The 20,248-nt window shown below is 38.6% G+C and overlaps 1 protein-coding gene across 2 annotated transcripts in view; it reads right to left on the bottom strand.

Annotated features, from left to right (window-relative positions):
• Positions 1–5,687: 5,687 nt before the first annotated feature.
• The window catches only part of STAU2 (staufen double-stranded RNA binding protein 2), a 168,754-nt gene continuing 154,193 nt past the window's right edge, over positions 5,688–20,248 (bottom strand). For both annotated transcript variants that reach the window (XM_058044438.1, XM_058044359.1), the window contains 2 exons: positions 7,658–7,746; positions 5,688–6,812 (listed from right to left, as the gene is read on the bottom strand). In XM_058044438.1, the coding sequence (XP_057900421.1) occupies positions 6,719–6,812; positions 7,658–7,746 (183 nt within the window). In that variant the 3' untranslated portion in view covers positions 5,688–6,718. The remainder of the gene's footprint in view (positions 6,813–7,657; positions 7,747–20,248) is intronic.

A 20,248-nucleotide genomic window follows, 5' to 3' on the forward strand; every position in this document is an offset into this window, starting at 1 on the left:
CAAAAAAAAAAAAAATCCTGAAAGCTATTAAGTCTCTAATTTCTCACAAACTCTTGTTCACAAAAATGTTTTCACAGTATTTTTGAAATATGTGTGGAAACTTTTTCTTCAGCTGTTGTGCAAACACAGCAGTTGGGAGTACAACTGATGCTAACAGAAGAGGCAGAAATCCTTAAGGCACTGAAGCCTTACGCTTACCCTTTGGGTGTCTGCAAAATCTGCTGCAAAATTTTGTACATAAGGTTGTGAAGGCCTTGACAGTGCCCTTCCTCCTTAACAAGCAGCTTACTTTTGTAAGTATTCACAAACAGATCTGCTGGTATTTCAAAAGCAGTTTCCAAATGACTCCAAAGGTGATATTCAAGATAATTGTGACCAATTGGGATCGCATTTTGAGAAGACATCAGAAAAACCTCATCCTTTCTGGTGTATTTTAACTAAGTCAGTGCTATTAACATTCTGGCCCTGGGTTGTTTTGTCTATGAGTTAGAAGAAACATTGAAATAGTAGCAACATATTTCTCAGTGCTGTGTTGATCACATGCAACAAGTATTTCACAATAATAAGAGTATTTATGTTGAAGTGAGCTGCATAAATTGACTGCCCAGCCTTGGGCTGGGTGATTTTTTTTTTTGCAAGGAACTATTGCATTTCTGTGCTCATTTAATTGTTTACTCCTACCATGTATTGTACATGGGAGCTGTAGTCGCTACTTGCCAGATATTTAACTACAATATTTCTAGTGCATCTTGTAAACAGTTCCCAGTTTTACAAATTATCAGTGGGACTGAACTTTCATTCACATGGTTAAAATATAGTTGCTGTGCTGCGCTGGATGGGAACTTCTTCCTTGACAAGAAAAAGGCTCTGCACCTTTTTTACTTTATATTTTGTTTCCATATAGGAGGAGGTCAAGTTTGGTTTGCAATAAATTGTCATTTTATAAAAATAGAAGGCAAAAAAGTTCAGCTGAAGCAATTGGGTTACCACAGACAGATGTCACATTTTGATTTTTTTTCCCCCTATCCTATTTAAACATGTCTGCTTTGTTTTGAACCACATGTGAAGACCTCCTATCTTTAAACCTAAATAAATTTTAAAAATTCTAATCTATTTCCAGCCAGTTCAAATGCAGTTAATTTGGGTTAGGGTGGGGGCTGGAAACAGACCATTTAAAAATGGGGTTAGTTTACTATTATTGTAAAATAACAGTAACTTTACTAATATTGTCTTTACTATACTATTATTGTCCTTAAATATTTTCAACAATTACCATTGGTTTAGAAAAAGGAAATTTATGCTGCACATATAATCACAAACAAAAGTACATAAGCAGGTTTAAATTATCTGTTTTAATGCACAAATATAAATTTAATATATTGTAGCGAGGAGCATTAACTTTTTTATCCAGGGTAATTTTCTTCTCATTTATTGTGTGTTGTTGGATAAAAGTTCATAGGTATTCAGGCTCTCCTAGATTCTGGCTATCACAAATAAAAGAAAATTTGGGCCTTAAGTAAGTTATATTTTTATGTTAGCAACCACTTTGTTTATCTTTCCTTCTTCTCATAAATCAATTATTGAGGTCTCCTTAATTAAGAACAGATTAGAAACATTTTCATTGTTGATTTTTAAATTTCCTTTGTGCTGAAGCGCTATGGAGTTAAAACACCAAGCACAAAAGTGCACAGCCAACCATGACTAACTGCATGAAGCAAATAACAAGCCGTACCATCAAAAACAAGAGTCAGCGCTGCTCATGTGGAATACCAGAAATCATACCACAAGACACTTGACACACGTCTCACCCACCGGTGTGCACACTCATACCACACCTCAGGAATGCAGTCACAAGCAGCAAGGACTGCAGCAGAGGTAAACACCCCGAGGGAAGCAGCATTTCCCTGTGCTCCTCCTGACAGCTCCTCACGCCTTCGGCTTGGGGATCATCGGCCATGGGGAGCGAAAGGCAGAGCAAGCTGCTACTCAGGACATGCTTCCCTCCTGGCAGCTCTTCTGGAGGTGTCCCTGGGGAGCTGTGCCAAACACACACCTGGAACACTAGTGCCCAGGGCAGGTAGCTTGCCATGTTTGAGCCAGAAGGCTGATGGAAGATAGCCATTATCCATTCTCACTGGTCACAGAACCATGTCTCCCCAAGGCACACAAAATCATCATTCCATGTTGTATGCTGGGCTCTGACAGTCCCTCTCTTTATCATCGTTAAAAATCACCTCCCACGCTCTGCTCAGTTTTCTCAGGAGTTGCAAGGGCCATTCTTATTTGAGCAAAGAAAAGAATAAATACCTGTTTGTAGGATGCAACTAAGAGTGGAGCATGCTGGATTTGACTGGGAGAGGATATAATGATTACTAAACTTTTTTTTTTTTACTTAGTGTTTCGAAACAAACAAACAAAAACCCAGTCCTCTGCCGATTAACTGGAAAACAAATCCAACTTAAAATTTTTGCTCAACTCTCACTGCAGGAAATGGGAAACCTTCTGCTGTTTCACGGAGAATTAGAGCAGGCCAGAAAGATGAGAGCAATAACAAGCAGCCACCCACCAATAAAATGCATGTAGTAAAGCACTGTCAGAGAGATCAAGGGCTTTGCATACACTTTAGGAAGGATTAGATTTCATTGTCACTTCAGGCCAAGGAGGAGGAGATTCCATATTCCTGCAGTCATTCATCCCAGCTACTCCCCTACTCCTAAGGTTCCTCTCTACTCTCATCCAAAGACCCTTTAAAAATGCTGCTGATAAGTACTAAATATTTTAAATCCTATGACTATGACTTCCATCAGAGGAAATTAAATGCCAGCTTAATTATCTCTTGAATTCAATGAGGACTCTAGCTGAAGGGTAAATTCAGCTCATGCTGGGATGGCTGGGAACAGAAATCTGCACCCAGTTCTGCAGCTCTACAGCCCTGGTGCTGCTGTGTTTTGTATTTGTCAGAAGCAGCACATCTGTCCCTTTGGGCACCAGTGCAGTCTGGAGTGTCCCTGGAGAACAGGGCAGTGTTCCACTGAAGATGATAACTCAGATACAAGATTATCCATGTGTATTCCCATCCTTTGAGCCATATCAGATTCCCCCTTCTGTCAGCCATGAGCCTTTTCCTGTGCAGGTTCTTCATTTGCTGACCCCCAGAAGGTGTTGAAAGATTCTTGAGAGGATACCTAAGTGACCTGTTTTCTTTTTAGCATAATTCCTGCTGATTAATGAGTTCTATAGGTTCAAAACTGATGACAATTTGTGTTCTGAGACCTTAAAATAAGTGTTGAGAACATTGTAGTCTGCTATATAGGCAAATTGGCTATCCTAGGCTTTATTCTGGATTCCTACCTAGTTCCTAAAGACCAGTTTGCACCTTAGATCCACTTCTGTAAAACATGGCATTTGCTCATCTTTAAAGTGCTCTGAGACACAGGATGAGATGTGTGGTATGTGTGTGCAATGGGGAACTAAACTGTACTTGCTGCTTTGCAAACAGAAGTTGGACAAAATCTATACCTTAAACAACATATAATCTAGAAATGAAAATAAAATAAAAAATATCAACCGCTGTCAGAGAAATAAACAACCATTTTAGAACTAACAGTAACATTCTAACATATTGATACTCTTTCAGTGGCCCATCATTATTTACTTTTTAAACAATACTAAATATAAAATCTGTTCAGTTCCACGCGCAGTTATTTTAGAAAACAAAAAATAAAAAAGAAAAAATTTGAGGTTAGTATAGAAAAATATATTCATTTTTAGATTATCAGACTTAATTCCCAGCAGCTTTCAGATACTGACAGCTCAGGAACTAAGAGGAACAGCTGTGAATCAACCAGACTAAAGACTGGAGACAAGTCCAGTGGCTGCAGCAATATCATTGATGCAAGAATTTTGTTCAAGCTCTTGGGAGGTTTCTAGTGATAATGCCAAACTAAAGTGCATTTCTGCATATGTGTGTGAATACTGCAGGATATTCTTCGAGAAAATAAATGCTGCATGTGGAACAGACTGAAATCTCTTTACTGACACAGGAACCTTGGAATGCCTTAATGACACCAAAATGACACTGTGGTGCTCAGGTGCAGTATCTTGATGAGCTCCCTACAGAGGTCTTTGTGATGCTGTTGGTACCTGTAGGGAGCAGGACCTCTTTCTTCAGATTATTCCAGAAAAAGCACTGTCTGGCTTCACTGGGGCCTCTGTGATGAAGCTTTTAACCTGTGGCTTGGGAGGTGCTTTGAAACAGCCATCTGTGTGCACTTGACATAAGGCTGCAGACTTTCTAACTTGTGATTACAACAATCATTAGTCAGCCCTGCTTTTGGAAAAGAGTTAGAACTTCTGCTACTGTATATGACCCTCCTCCCCCAGTCTGCTCCATGTCTCTACAGTTTTGAGAAAAAGGAGTGAGCCGCCCAACTCAGTTCCTTGCCTTGTTTTATGTCAGAATCAGAATCAAGCATAGTTCTTACAAGCAAGAGAATGTGAAATAAGAGTTTCACAGAGACACCCTTTCTCTACTGTTGCCTTGATTGGAGAGGCTCAATGAGCTCTCTTGGGCCTAGATAGCTGGTTGCACATATTTGGTTGCAATTTGATCATTGAGAGTGAAGTGAGCATCACTTTGCTGCGCTCCACATGCACTGGAGTAAGCCTGGTGCTCAATGCAGAGCCCACCTGCAACAAAGCAATTAATCTAAAATTTACTGAGACAGGGAACACACCACAGAGGTTCTGTTGATGCCAGGGAGGCCATACTGCCAGTCTCCTTGTCACATTCTCCCCAGTAAGCACAGCATCTCGCCCTTAGGACAGAGGAATGGGTTTGCCTCTTGCTTTTGTTCATGCTCTGCCTGAGAGGGGACAGTAATGCCATTTGTATCCTGCATACTGGCAGGTACAGCTAAAGCACAGACTGAGGCTGTTTCTGAGCTCTCTGAGCTGTCTGATGAGCTGAAGGAGCAGAATTTCTGCTCCAGCTGCCAATTAGGCAGGTAACATATCCCTGAGAAAGGTGGTGTGTAAGAGCTAATTATTTTTGTGTGCTGCTGCCTGAATAACTCAAGTCTGCCCCGTGCCAAACGCCCCTGGAAATCTGTGGGAACTGAAAGGCTCAGCTTGTTCCTGACTCTTTTATGGAGTCAGACCCTAGAAAACTTCAAACTTTTAGAACAAAGACTCCTTATCTGCCAGGCTAGAGAGTGAATCATACCCATGAGAAACATGAAGTAGAAAAAAAGGCCTCCAAGCACTGGTTCTGGCAGAGCAAGATGCGTGTTCCCCTAAAAGCCCATCCCAGAGGTGAATCAATGCCACTGTACCTTGCACCATTTCCTCACATTGCTGTTCCCTTGCTTTTCTGCATGAGTCACGGAGTTGTGATCTCTGGTTTTGGTGCTTCTACAATCTTGTGCAATGTTGTCATGGCTGTTATGCAGTTAAGCTTTATCTGTTGCATGAGATGAAATAATCTGTATTTTGAATAGATAAATGACCTAAATACCTGTATGTCTGGTCTAAGTAAGTTTGTAGAAAGTGGTAGCATGGGGACAGTTTGGTTGAAACCTGGCTCTAGTGTGGTAGCCAGTCATTTGCTAGTTTTTAATTGTTTTCTTTTCCTTTTTTTTCTCTTAGTTGTCTAACTGTGAGTGATAAAGAAAGAGAAGACACTGTCATTGTACACATGAACTGATGTGGTTTTACTGCATTTGGCCACACACTTAAAAGAAATATGCTGGTACAGAGCAGCCACAGGTCTTATCTCTGCTGCCACTCCTTTCACAAAAGAATGATCTTCACATCAACAGTTTCCACCCTTGGCTTGATAATGCTGCAGTCCTCCCTTTTGCTCTTGGTCCGAATGCAGAGATTAAAAACACTCAGTTGATGCAAACGGTGGGTTGGTACAACACACAGAATGGGGTGTAGATGTGCTTCACACAACAGAGAGCAGAATCAAAGGGGAAAATGTTGCTTGGAGGCAAGACGCCTCTTTAATTGATTATGGCAAGGAAAATCAAATACCATATTTGCTTTTTTCCTGGAGTATATCGAAAATGATCATAACTAACATCTGTTCATGTTAAGCAAATACTTGTCAAGATTTAAACTTCTGTTTGCATACAACTCTGAGTAGTGCATCTTAAAGTCATACATATTCATATAGAATGAAGAATGCATAATGTCTGCATAAAAAGATAAGCTGTATGACTATATATGAAGACAACAACTACAATTCTCACAGCACTGTCATTGGTTAATTTTAAAATATTCAAGCATTATTTAAAAAACAGTAAGCTGAACTTAAAACTACACTACAAAAATTGTATAACTGAACCAATGCTGACTTGTTTTCCTCAATATTAATCAATTTTAATCAATTGTAAAGTTTCCCTTTTTTTTTTTCCCTAACACTTTTTGTTAATTCATTGTTATTTTAACCTCCAGTAACACGATCAGACTTCTTCTGCCTCTGGGCAACTGAGTTATGCTCTGATCTTGAGTTCTAAGGGAAATGTTCAATTTTATTTTTTTCCACTGTTGAATAAACAGTACCATGTATACTATCTCTTGTGTTAGAATAGTGTTGTCTTCACATAAGACTCAAATAATGGTATTAGTCATTCATTTCCTTGTACACATACACCCTATTGCGTGTTGACAGGTTTATAAGGATGCAGTGGCAGCCGTGGGTGCTGGGAAGCTCCTAGACGACAGCCTTTGAATCCTTGCAGTCCTGAGCAATGGTGCCTGAGTTAGTCTGTTTATTGTCTGCTTTCTCTCCCAGATGCTTGACTTGTCTGAAAGATTAATACATTAACAAGAGTGGTAAGGTCCAGGGTTGCACATCTTTAAGACATGTTTATTACCAGATGGCACATGAGCTTCAAAGGTCACTGTGGAAGGTAACATTTTAAAGTGAAACAACAATATTTATGTTCAAATACTATGCTGATGAGATCATATGGAAAAATGTTTCTGATTAAATTAGTTTATAAATAGCCCCAGTATATCTACTGGAAATTCCAAATGCCACTTTTAGTCTTACTTCTTTTATTCTATTACTTCCTAATTTATTTAGTAACACAAGACTACTTTCTTAAATAAACTGACTAGCAGCTGAAAGAAAAATCTTTACTGGATGGACAATCTCACTTTCTTAAATAATTGAAAATCCAGTGTGAAACCCTGTTCTATTGTCTGCTGCTTAAAGCTAAATTCCATATCAGAGTTTTTTAAGACCTGAAAGAAATTTCAACTTTTAAATTCTCTGAGGTAAAATTCAGCTTGCAGTCATAATGACTTATTGGCAGATAGCAATGCTTATTTACAGGCAATATCATGTGCTACAACACATTTGACAAAAATCCTGTTATGCTACTTACACAGAATCCATACAATGAAAAGAAAATCCTTTTCTTTAGCATTTCCACAGGACTGACTATCTCATAGCTAATTAGTAAACATTATCAGTTACACTAAACCTGAAATCATGTTTATCCTCTCAAATTGTCACAAACTGTATGGAAATTCCAGAGGAAATAGTTTTGCATAGGTTTAAAAGGGCAACTAAGCTCTTAATTAACATTTCTTATCTACCATGCCACACAGGCATTAAAATGCAGAGGATTTAAATGGTACTTACTTTTCATGTGAACCGTTCTCAACTTTCATAGCTCCTTCCACTGGATCCAGTCCTTGCTCTGAAAACTGTTTCAAGGCACTTAACGCTGCCTAAAGAAAAAATGAGTTGTCAAAAAACCCAGTGGCACAATTATATTAGCACCAAATGAAGGAAGGTGTGTGTTTTGATTTTCTAGAATCGATAATTTCCTGTATATTGAAGCCATCCAGCCTACAGGGCTAAGAGAGTTGGTGCACAACAGCTCCATGATAAAGAGCTGTGCTTGTGCATGGATTGAGGAGATCTCCTTCCTGGGCATATCAGTGACTCCCATTTGTGCCAATGCAAGCTTCATCACTTATAGAAAGAATAGGATGGACTTTTAGGATTTTTGGCTTTTTGGCTGTAAAGTCTCTCCAGCTTCCCCACATGCTCTCCCAGAGCCCACAATTTCCAGAGATCCTGTGAACAAACTTGTGAGTTGCAAATGGTTGGAGAAGGTGTGAGAAGAGGGAAGAGGGTCAGCAGGACACTACCAACACTCCAAAGTCAGATCTGGAACAATGTTACAGCCTGAGATTTTACACACAATGAGTGAAAAATGTGCTAATCAGGGGGAGCCTATATGGCGTGATTAGGGAGAATCAGGAACAGAAGAACAGTCAGTTTCTGTATAACATTTTCCATTGCGTTCTTCATTGACCAACTTCTGCCTCATCTGCTATGAGTCTTCTTCTCTTCCCTCTATCTGCTTTGGTGAACAAAATTCTTTTCTGTAATTGATTCAGAAAAGGTTGATTATGAAACTCTCTGACTTTGAAGATAGAACCAGCACAATAAAACAGCTGAGGTCACTTCTACTGAGAAGGTGAAATGTAAAGCAGAACCGCAAAATGGATTTTGCTTTTTAATCACTTCCTCCTGAGATGCATTCAGAACTAATCACAGGGGAAAGAAAAGGTGACTTTCCACATTGTGCCCTAAGCTAACATCTCAAGCAGTGGAACTGCCTGGAGGCCCTTAACTGCTGTTCACAGTGAAGCAGCAATTGCTGCTGTCTTCTTATTTGTTGGGACAGAAAGAATCTGTGACTCTATCTTCTTTTCCCTCAGAGAGCAGGGACCCTGCCTGGAACAGGAGCTGCCATTGTAATGAAGTATTAGATTTGCCTTTGTACTAATTCTTTGCCTGGATTCTCTCAACAACTCCCTCGCTTGAAAGGTATGTTTATACAACTTAAATATTATTAGACAATGTGTATTTTGGTGAGATGAATAACAGCACAAAAATTGCCAGGCTGCCCCAAAGTAAAAGACCATGTGTCCCATATTTGTCTATAGTAATGACTAGCTGCTAAAGCCTCAGAAGGCTGTACAAGGCACTCCCACCCATCATGCACAAAAGTAGAATCTTTGTAGTCTGTGAAATGTTATATGGTTTGTTCCCTGACCAAAAAAAAAAAAAAAAAAAGAGGTTGAACATTTTATAAGTCTCTTGGTAAACCCCTCAGATTATCACTGTTACCTACAATCCACTCCACCTTTACCATGCATTGTGAGACCCCTCTATGAGATCCCACTACTGGATCTTTCACTTTTGTCACTCACTGAGTTCCCCAGAGAGAATTTTCTCTTTCCTCATTTCTTCTGGTTTTCTTGATGTTTTGATATATTTCCATTCTTCACAAAAATTCTTTCTCTAGCACCTCATAGTGTCCCTTCACAAGTTTCACATGTGTATTCTCTACTCCCATAAGACCTAACCACCATCTATCTTTCCATCCTTGATCTTGACTGCACAGAAAATCACTGCTCATCACAAATAATCCCTCCAGTGGCAATGAGGATTTTCAACTACTGTCCTTGAAACTTTTCTGTTCCAGTAACCCAACATATTTCTTCATCCCAATTTCTCTCTTCTCCTCCTCTCCCTGAAGTCCTTTTCATCACAATGCAAGCACGACTCATCATGTGAGGAAGGGGAGTTATTTGGGCTCCTGTGTATCCGTGTACTTTAATTGGTCATGGGTTAGCAACTGTGAGAAGGAATCCAATGGGTAGGGACCAGCACCCAAGAATCTCCTGTCTTCTCATATCCATTTTTTCCTGATGCACATTAGCAAAACTATCAGAATCTCCTTCCTTCTTACGTATGGTAAACCAAAGCCCATTACCAGGTAGCACTGCAAGGAGGGAAGGAAGCTGAGACATCAGCTCCTCCCACACATTTAAACTGCTACCTCACATGTTTCTCAACCCACCTTGTTTACTTTTTCATACCCACTCTTAGCTTCCTGGTCTGATGTGTGAATTGTAAACTTATTGTGGAAGAACTTTGTGTTCAGGTTATTTGTTTGTACAATGACTTGGACGAAAATGCCCTGATGGTAGTTTGTAAGTGGAGCCAAGTAAAGTTTCATTCAAGATTAAATCACAGATTGATCATATGATCTGCAGAACAGTCTGGTCTCAATTAGGGGAAAATGAAATCCCCAAATCATCAAGAGATTAATTAGACCAACACAAACATACTAATTCTAGATTTGGTGAGTAGCTCTGTTGCTTACTACTGTTTTACTCACATAACTGGCTACTTGCAGGGCATCCCACATAAATTACAGAATTACAGAGCAGCTTTCTGGGTTGTTTTCCAGGAAAACCTGATTTGAAACCTTCTAGATGAATATTAGCCACTAGCTTAATAGAATCAGATCAAGAGAGCCCTTCTCCTCTTCTAACAGCAAGGGAAGTACTACAATACAAAATAATGAACATTTTGTTTATAAGCATGCATCATTGGGTGTCAATGGGAACATATGGCTGTCAATAAAGTAAATGCAGAACAATTAGAGAAAATACATTAAATGAAAATATGACTCAAGGTGTTCAATGATAAGCATGTTTAATACCAACACAATTTCCAAATCTTAATGCCTGTAACATGGTGCAGTCTCATTTCACCATTTCACCCTTGTTTGAGCCATTCCTTTCCCAAACTGAAATATGACATAAAAGATAAAATCTCAGACCTATTGCATTTATGAAACCAAATATCAGAGAGAGCAATCAGCAGGGAAGCAGTCCTGTGCCTGTATCCTTGATCTGCCAGCTACAGGTATCAAGGTGTTTTTGTAAGCACTGTGGAAGTCTGCATTTTTCCAGCTCCTAAATGCACTCCCACCCAGGACTCCAGCAGCTCCCAGGGCTAAGCTTTTCTTCCCCAGGTTCTCCCAATCTCCTACACCTCACAGTCCCTCTTCAACTTCCAGTTTCCTAATTTATCAGGTCTGATTTCTTTTTCATGCAACCATGTCTTACTCTCCATAATTTACCTGTGGGAGAAGCCTAATTACTTATATCCCAACATTTGCAACAAGATTTGAGTTTTGGAAAAGTTTATTTCCTTTTTAAAAGGCTCATTCATGGGATGTGGCTGAAGGAGAGTAGAGGAATGGTAAGAGAGAGCCTTGCAATGTACTAACCCCCCACTTTCTTTCTCCCATAGCTTGCTTGTATTTGGAAGGATCAGCAAGCTAAGAGAAGCAGGTGAGTAAACAATATTTTGGATCTTAATTGATGTCTTTATTGTTTCTTCTCTCCCCATCATGCCCCAAGACAGACATGAAGATGCTGGATTCAGGAAGGAAGCTGGTAGCTTAGAGGCTGTGACCTGAATAGTCAGCAGAGCGACACAGAGCTCGAGTAATCTTCAGTGAAGAAGAGTTGCAAGCAGACACCAGGGTAATTTAATCCATGATTCAATTCTATTAGTCCCAATAGATTTACACCACTTGGCTTAAATATAACTTATGAATCGCAGATAACTTAGGTTAAATGAAAAGGAAAGAAAAGAATGGAACATTTGACAGCGAATCTGGTGAACAATTTCCTCTTTCAAAGGCTCAACACTTCCTTCCATTGATATTTTTCTTACAATAGAGCATCTGCACAGATACAGAGAAATTTTTCTCTCCCCCAGAAGATTTTACAACTGTTTTGTGAGCGAAGCCCCATAGGTTACAGAACAGATGTCTTTACACATTTCTTGTATCACTTGTTTTCTGTGTAGCTACAACAGTGCCAAAAATCCGATGCCAACAGGATGCACCGTGCTGCTAGCTGTTTGTCTTGGCTGCCATTTCCATTATTAGTATGTGTGTGTATCAGGATGGGGATGGATGTTTCCAGTCATTTTTTAGCTTTCCTCAAGTCAATTGGCAATTAGTAAATAGCACTGAAACTTGTAAATATTCTTCCTGTTTCTTACTCTGGGGATTAAGTGTCTTATAATGACAATCTAGTAACATTAGATCATTCTCTAGCAAGAGCAGCAGACAGGCACTCCACTGGCCCATGTGCGTTTAAGATCACATCCTCACGATAAAATTTCCACGTTTGTTTTAACACAGTATGTGGTTTGTGGTTTTCCTCTTAAATCTATATTACATTTCAGCTTATTCCGTGAAACTGAAAATTGTAAAAGTTTGTTGCTCTCCTCTGTGGCTCTTCCAGTTGACTTTACCAAGGAGGTCTGAGACAATCCTAATAAACACACTGCTTCATACTGTTACTTTGCTGGCAATATGCCTCCTAACATCAATTTTCTAAGTACATGAAAAAACATATTCAGCTTGGCTTTAATCGGTGTTTTCTGAAGACATAAAATTACAGGCGGAAACTGCAAGACTGATTTGTCAGGGTCTAGAGAAGTTCATGAAGGACAAGATTTTATTGTATTTAGTAGCTGGGTCTTAGTTGAGGACTGAGTTTGCTGAGTCAAATGATTCATTGTGGTCATGTTTCTTGTAGTCACATGCCATATGCATCAGCAAGTCTCTGTTGCTCAAGTTTAGGCTTGAGAACATGTTTGCATACCAGGTTACCATCACAAACTCTAGTCCTGGATTTAAGTTTCTAGCCAAAAGCCTAGACAACAGTAGAGCATGAGCAAAAGTGGTAGTATTTACAAACAAATCAATGTTTATTTATTCTCTAAATCAAAAGTGTCCCCCTAATCAGTGAGTTTCTTTACCTCTCCCTGACTACTGAGCCCTCAAAAGGCAATGTCAGCTATGCAATAACATCACAGCAAAGCTGTCTGCCACAGTAATGAGGCGCACTTCATGAATTTTTAATAGATGGATTTTAATTTCACATTTAAAGGCTATTGAAAAAAACCCCAACAATATTACAGCTATAGAGGTGAGTTTGAAGGTTCAGTGCCCCAAAACTGAGCAACTATTTAAATGTGTATGTATTCAAATTATTGTTCTTGCTGATTGCTTTTCATTTCTCTAGATGAAGAAATTTTTTACTAAGCTTCCACCTGTCTTTAACTTGCCCACATTCAGTACTTCATGCATAGAGAAATGCACAAAGAGAAGATATATTTCTTTGTGTAGACTTACAAATATGCACACAAAGTAGCTAAAATTTGACTCCTTAACATACCTATTTAATTCTCTTGAATTTGTCAGGTTGGCTACATTCAAGGCAAACAAAAACCCCAAGTATTGCAAACAAATCCCTTTTTCCCACAGCTTCTGTTGTAAATGAATTTACTATATTGCAAGCAATAACTCCTGCTAGGAGTTTTCATTGCTTTCCTTTCAATGTGTTGTTCTCTCTAGTTGATTAGATTTCATGTGAACCAATGTTAAAATCTGTTTGAATATTAAGTTCGGAAAGGCTTTTCACAGCACACAGTGTAAACCTTAATTAAATGACTTTAAGCTCTTTCCTCATATGGTTTATGATATGCATTGAAAACACAGGGTTATAATCTGATTAGCTCGTGTAGTTTACATGGAAATAGCATTTTCCAAAACTGAGACTGATTAATCTCTGCACAAAGGCATAGTCACCTGATAGGCACTACACTTAAGGCTACTGATTGCACCTGTCAAGAGAAGGAGCTTGGAGGATAGGAGGAGTTCACTATTTTCAAACAAAGAATGATGATTCACAGATGTAGCTTAGAACAAGTCCCACGTTGCAGTTAATGCTGCCCCCAGGCAGATCATGCAGCCAGAATTTAAATGACACACAATCCATGTACAGCCTGACCTTGCCAGCTTTCTGGGGGTAATCCTAAAGTAAGGATTAACTGTTCTTGAACAATTTTTCCAGCATATTAAACAGAGCTTCTATCAACAGCATGCATGTCACCTTCTCCCACCTAGTTTTATTGGACACGTGTACTCATTCCTCCACGCCTCTCAATATGCTGAGAAGTGCAGGAGTGAAAGACACTATTCAACATGGAACTTCATTTCCATAGGTTTTGATCTTCAACCTAAATTCATCTATCTCATCTGTTGAAGAGACTGCTTAACAGTAGAGAGAGTCAACTGGGCATAGCTTATTTTCCATGTGAACCCCCACACCCGAAATCTGACTGCCATTCTTGCAACCATGCAACAATTCCAGGAGTAAGGAATGGTGAAGCATTCTCTTAAAGGCCAAGAGAGAGTTGCATAATCATCTGGGGTGAGGCAGTTCTATTGGTCTAATGGTGATAGAAATCTTTCCAATCACAAAGAGAGAAAAAGTGAAAAGCACATATTTAAAAATTAGTAAAAGGTATGTTTTTGTATGAAGAGGATTTAATAAATGATACTTAAAGTCAAACGCATCAAAATTAACAGAATGTAAGAGATTAATCCAGCATGGAGAGGTTAGTCTAGTTGCCAAGTTTAGGTTGTATTCTTACTTGCAGGTAGGAATAATAGAAGAAGGGGTTGCTAAAGGATCTGAATGGAACTCACTGTACAGGATTGTTCTTTAATCTGCATCTTCTCAGACTCTTCCCACACACATATTCCCACTTGAAAGGGGCAATGTGCTCAAGTGCTACCAAGACATTTGCCTTCATGGCAATTTATGCAGGAAACCAGTAAGTTGATGCTTGTCCATGAACATCTCAAAAGAGCTTTCAGGTTCAGTGCCAGCATCTACTGAGGTGCTACATCCTCTCATGGTGAAGTGAGGTGTGAAAGCTGGGCCCCAGTACCAGCACTTAAAATAAATCTTAAACAGTTAAAACAGAATTAAGTGTTAAATAAATCTTCTATCAGATATTTTCAGTATCTTTTCAGTGTATCTGCTATAGACTTTGTCTAGAATTCAGGAAGTTCTTTTAAAGTAAATTTATTTCTAAATTCAAGACTCCAAATTTTTCCTTCAGTGGCTGCAATTCCAAGAACAAATACAGAAAGAATCACGAATCATCACAGCTTACTTAAGAACATGAAAGAAAATATTTTAAAATAAAATTTCCTAGTGTTTGCACTACTTATATACAACAGAATTTCACTAGACAGCAATTAATCCTAAATTAATCTTGCTTCTAATTTTATATCCTTAGACAAAAGCTACTTAAACACTAACTTTCAGAAGGAGGTAGACATTTAAGTAATGTAGGGGCTTTCAGTAATTAGAGACTTCCAAATGAGAGTACTTAGATGGCCAATTATTTTATTGGTAGGTGGAAGTTTAAATTATGCAACGAAGACAACTCTCAAGCATGATTGAGGAGCTGCAGACAAAAATTATAGGAAATTTTAAGAAAGACAGCTTCAAATGTAAAGCTGAAAACAGCAGAATGCATATCCTCAAGCAAAATCTTGCACCAGCATTGAAAAAAGGCCATGAATCACTCTCTCATCACTGATGGCTGGACAATATCCTTGTCAGCTGTGTTCCCAGAATGATCTGGTTTGTTTGTTTATTTATTTATAGGCATTTCTCCACATCACTGCAGCAGAGTTGCAAGTCTGCTGCCATTAACCCTATACACATTGCAGAAGATATTGACCTCTTGATTTTAAATAATTTGACTGAGTTTCCTAATTGTGCAAGAGGTTACAGTGACTTCTAACATATGCTGTGTTAAACAATCCTCTTCCTTAATCTGGCCTCCAGAGCTCCATCCTGGTTTTAACATCACTGCCACTGCCTTCACTGCCTGGGTGTCAGTACTTAAATGACAGCATTACTCCCCACGAGGGAATGGGCCCTGACCCACATAGTAATGGAGATATAACTAGAACTCTTTTAACAAAATTAATGAACTATAAGCATTTATTCTGTCATTTAAATGGTTTTCTTAGGTAATTGCTTATACAGAGCAGTCAAAAACCCAAAATATATTAAAAGATTTTTATAAATTCCAAAATATCCATACCAAAATCAGTACACAACAAGATTCAAGCTATCAAGTATTACTCAATACTTGTATCCACATGGTTACTCTTTCACTTAGTAAATTGAGCTTGTAAAACACTCTCACTAGTGTTTAGATACTTTTTGTTTCTCCTTGCCAATATCCTCTTCTTCATGAGACAAAGTGTCACTAAAGAACAGAGGCAGTTTAATTAATGCTGTTTTAAAAGAGAAGGAAATCAAAGCAAGAGAACATGAGCACAGAAAGTGCTGGCTCAAGGTCAGGCAATAAAAGTAAGAATCAGTTTTACTAGTTTACATGGATTTTGTCATAGGCCAAGATAGAAAGAGGGAGATTCTGAATGAAGGTATTTAATGATAGAAAATTTTGAAGTCTGCATGCAGCCATTTAATTCAAATGCCTCATTCCTTTCACTATCACTCATCAAGTTATCATCTTCCCAACAATGCAAAACATTTTCTATAGAGGAGTAAAAGTCTCCCTTTTACGAGAAGATGACGGGTGAGAGCCTCTCAAAAATTTTTCTTTGCTGAAACATTCTAAAGAGTATATTTCTCCCTACAATGTTTAACAAAACTACCTATTTTTTTCTTTAAACTTGACATGGTTTTATGTCTAAAGACCATACACTTTGCTTTAGACATGGGAGCAATTTCCTAAATATCAGATTCCTTGGCTTTGGCAATTTTAGAATGAAAGAATGTTTGTTCTCTCATACTGAGTCCATTACCTTAAATTTTAAGCTCTTGTCAGTCTAAACATGACTAGAAACTTCGGTTTGAAGACAAAAGCAATAGATTACCCTTAATGCAAAGCACTGCCCATTGGTTTCTTCAAGGAGCAAATTGTAGCTGGAACAATGGGGGAGTCTGGGGCTGTAGATTCTTGCATTACAACATCTGTAATGAAGCCCACGTACTAAATTGTATCCTATCTCTTCTTCTGTGAAACTCTACTCCTGTGGCCAGCACACTGGCATTCAGAGAAGGATACTTCCACCCTCAGAGCCCTAATGACCAATCCCCCTCTTCATTCTCCAAGTCTCATTTTACAAGCGTGCATGTATGTCCAACAAAGTACCAAATCTAGATTGACAGCTAAAAGCATTATTTTTAGCATATATGGCACGCAATTAGAAATTTGAGTGTTTCCAAAAGGAAAAAGTTTTTGATTCTGATCTTAGAGTATTCTTTCACTGCATTAACTGGTATTTTTTTTTCCTAATTGAAGCTGATTTAAGTGCGAGCAGAGTCAGACCCAAGATCAACAGGACAAACTTCTCATCTGAAGTAGTTTGTAACATAATTTTGTCTTTGCTAACTGTTGATGGCTCATCCTCATCCCATTTTAACCTACAACCATCAGCTCCCTTAATGGAAGTGTCCATAAAGATCTTCTCTAAAATATGCTTTTCCAGCACACTTAATGTCTTTTAATGTCTTTCCAATTAAATCCAGATGTGAAAAGCTTAAGGAACAGTTCTCAGGACTGAAAAAGATGACATAAATCTTGCAGCTGACAGAGATCCCACTGAGCTCAGTTGGGGAAATTCACAGAGGACTTCTTGTGGGCCAGAAAAGCTGCTGGGTATAAAGACAGATGTGTATACTCCTATTAAAAAAATTTAAATAAAAACTGACTCCTACAATGAGGTATCCACAATTATCAGGGACATTACTAACTCAATCCCTCAATGTGCTGAGCACATCCTGTGCTGTACAAATTTCCCTCATCTTTTCGGGAAGTTTATCAGAGTTGCAGGGGGTCACATCTGCTCGGGAAAGAGCCCCTCACCTCTCAGGATTGCACCTCTTAAACCACTGGAGGGATTGATATGGAAAACACTGTCTGTCTTGCTCTCTTACTGCTATCAACAGGGAGGTAACATACTCTGCAAAACAATCCTGGATTTCTGTCCACTCTCCTTTATCTCTTCCATAATCGAGTTACCATATTAAATTGTGGTTTTATTACAGAAGACTCTCCAAATGTGATATTAATTATAAATTCTGACCAGTATGATGGGAAACTGGTCATTCTTAGTAGCTGACTACCACTGCTGTGCAAGTGTTGTTTGTGCAGCTGTCAATTTGGGGTTTGTTTTGCTGTAATCACTTGCACACCCTTAGGATTTTTTTATTTTATTTTATTTTAACAACAGTACATCATCTTATTCTCCAAACACAAACTGTAAATGTAGGCTCAGATCAAGCTACATCTCTCAGAAGGACAGGAAATACTAACACACACAGTTTGTATTAAAGAATGTCTCTACAGAACTGTCCAATAATAACAGCTTTCATAATTTCCTACCTTTCTGCTACTTAGCTAATTTTGAAATTAGTAAACTATCCAGATGTATCAATGATTTTTAAAGATCTACATCCTTGTGAGGCAACTGAAAAGAGAAGAATGTTCCAGGGTAGAAGAAAATCCCATTTCTAACTGAAGCTTAAATTTGGGTCCATGTTCATTAATGATGGGAACTTCAGTAATGACATTTTGGATAGCATTACTTAATTTCTTTGCATTTTTTCTAATGTCCATACAAAGGTTTTAGCATGATTTGGTGTCACAAGTGACTGTACAGAAATATGAAACTGACAACCTGAATTAAAGGACAATCTTGCATCCTCAAGTACAAGAAGTGATCCAATATTGGGATGTGAACAGTAGTGCAAACCTAACAGTGAGAGCAGCAGGCTCCTAAACACACACACACACACAAACACACACACAAACTCTTTTGAAGACAAAACTCCTCTGGTTAACAGCTTGCTTTACTTTTCTCAATGGCCAGCACTTTTCAGACTATCACTCCTTCAGGGCTGAAGGCTGGATCTGACTCCCACCAAAATCACTGCTTCATGACCATCACCCAGGAGTCACAAGGAATGCCCTTCCCTTGGAATGAGCTGCTGCTGCCATGAGGATCCCACTCTTGGCTAGCTCAGAGAATGAGCTCAAATCTTTTGCACTTTGCTGCCAGGGACCACCAGGCCAGCTCTGATTTATAGCTTTTTCTTTACAGTTTTATGATACAAGAATGTTCACTTGTAATTACAACAGCATTTTGTTGGCTCCCTGCCTTCACTTGGGTATGTGCAACACCATATCCTTCATTCCAGTCTTTTTTATGTCAGGACCCCAAATTTGAGAAGAAGTACATCAGTATTACAAGGATGGTGCAGAACTTGCTGCTCCTTAAAAAGGAGACTTGTACATATTTTTTCAGGGGTACATGTAAGCAGCTGGATCTGATATTCAACTAGGAGTCTAGTGGAGAGTTGGTCAAAATTCTTCCTCAAAAAAATACTAACCAAAGAAAAAACTTTGTATGGAAATGTATGATTTCTGAGAAAAGCTTTTTTAGGTCCAAGGTAGACTCTTCAGTCAAAACATCACAGACAAGTGCAAAATATAACCACTGCACTAATGACTGTTTGGTTGCCACATTCATATCCTTGCTGATTTGTCTCTATGAGAAAAGTTCAACAAGCCTCTAGTTTATTTAAAAGTGAACGGAAATACTTGTACTCTTGATGAGTTTTGTGGGATAAAAAAATCTGGTTTATTCAAAAGAAGGTGACCCTGCCATTAAGCTGCTGTATCACCTTGAAGAAACACTTTAGCTCAATTTTTCTCAGACATACACTTAGCTCCTGACTTTGAGATAATCAAGCGATACATTTCCATCACTTGTGGTTTAAACTTGATTTTGTCATTTTCAGTAGAGGCATAACCTCCTTCAGAGAAAATTCCAGGTATTTTAGACACCATTTAACAGTTAACTGTCAAGCAATTTCCAAGTCTTTTAAACAAAGAATACCTCTGTGCTAGCTTAATTTATAGAGCCATATATGTCCTATTTTAAGTGGATGTGATTAAGAAGAAACACTAAGCTTAGATTATTGTACTAAATGAGAAAAGTTTAAAGCCAATAAACTGTATCTAGGATTTTAGCTGGGAGATGAAATAAAAGGCACATTTGTTCCTGGTCACTGAATTTTTAACCTGGGTCTGTTGCTCCTGCTGTTAAGCTCCTATACATTCCTTACTAGCCTGTAGTGTCCAGCATTCCCAGCTTTCAGTGCTTGGAATTAGAAATGCAAAATAAAACCAGGTTTTTTGGAGAGTTAGTGTACGGAAAGCATCAAACATTCTGACAGAAGGAGGCAAGTGAAAAGGCTAATTTCTAAAAAGATGTCTTCTACAGATTCTTAAAATTTAGATTACATGTATAAAAATTCCAACCTACCATTTAGGTCTGAGAATTCTGGCAGTATTTGAAAAGTGGGAAGATGCTGCTGAATCTGGTGGATAAATGAAAGCTGTACACTGTCTAGCTCCTTAGTAAAGAAAAGGAGAAGTTGAGCCTTATACTCTGACTCAGATCTCCATCTCATGCGTGAGAATACTTTACAAGTG

This window comes from Melospiza georgiana, chromosome 1, assembly GCF_028018845.1.
Source record: "Melospiza georgiana isolate bMelGeo1 chromosome 1, bMelGeo1.pri, whole genome shotgun sequence".
NCBI lineage: Eukaryota > Metazoa > Chordata > Aves > Passeriformes > Passerellidae > Melospiza > Melospiza georgiana.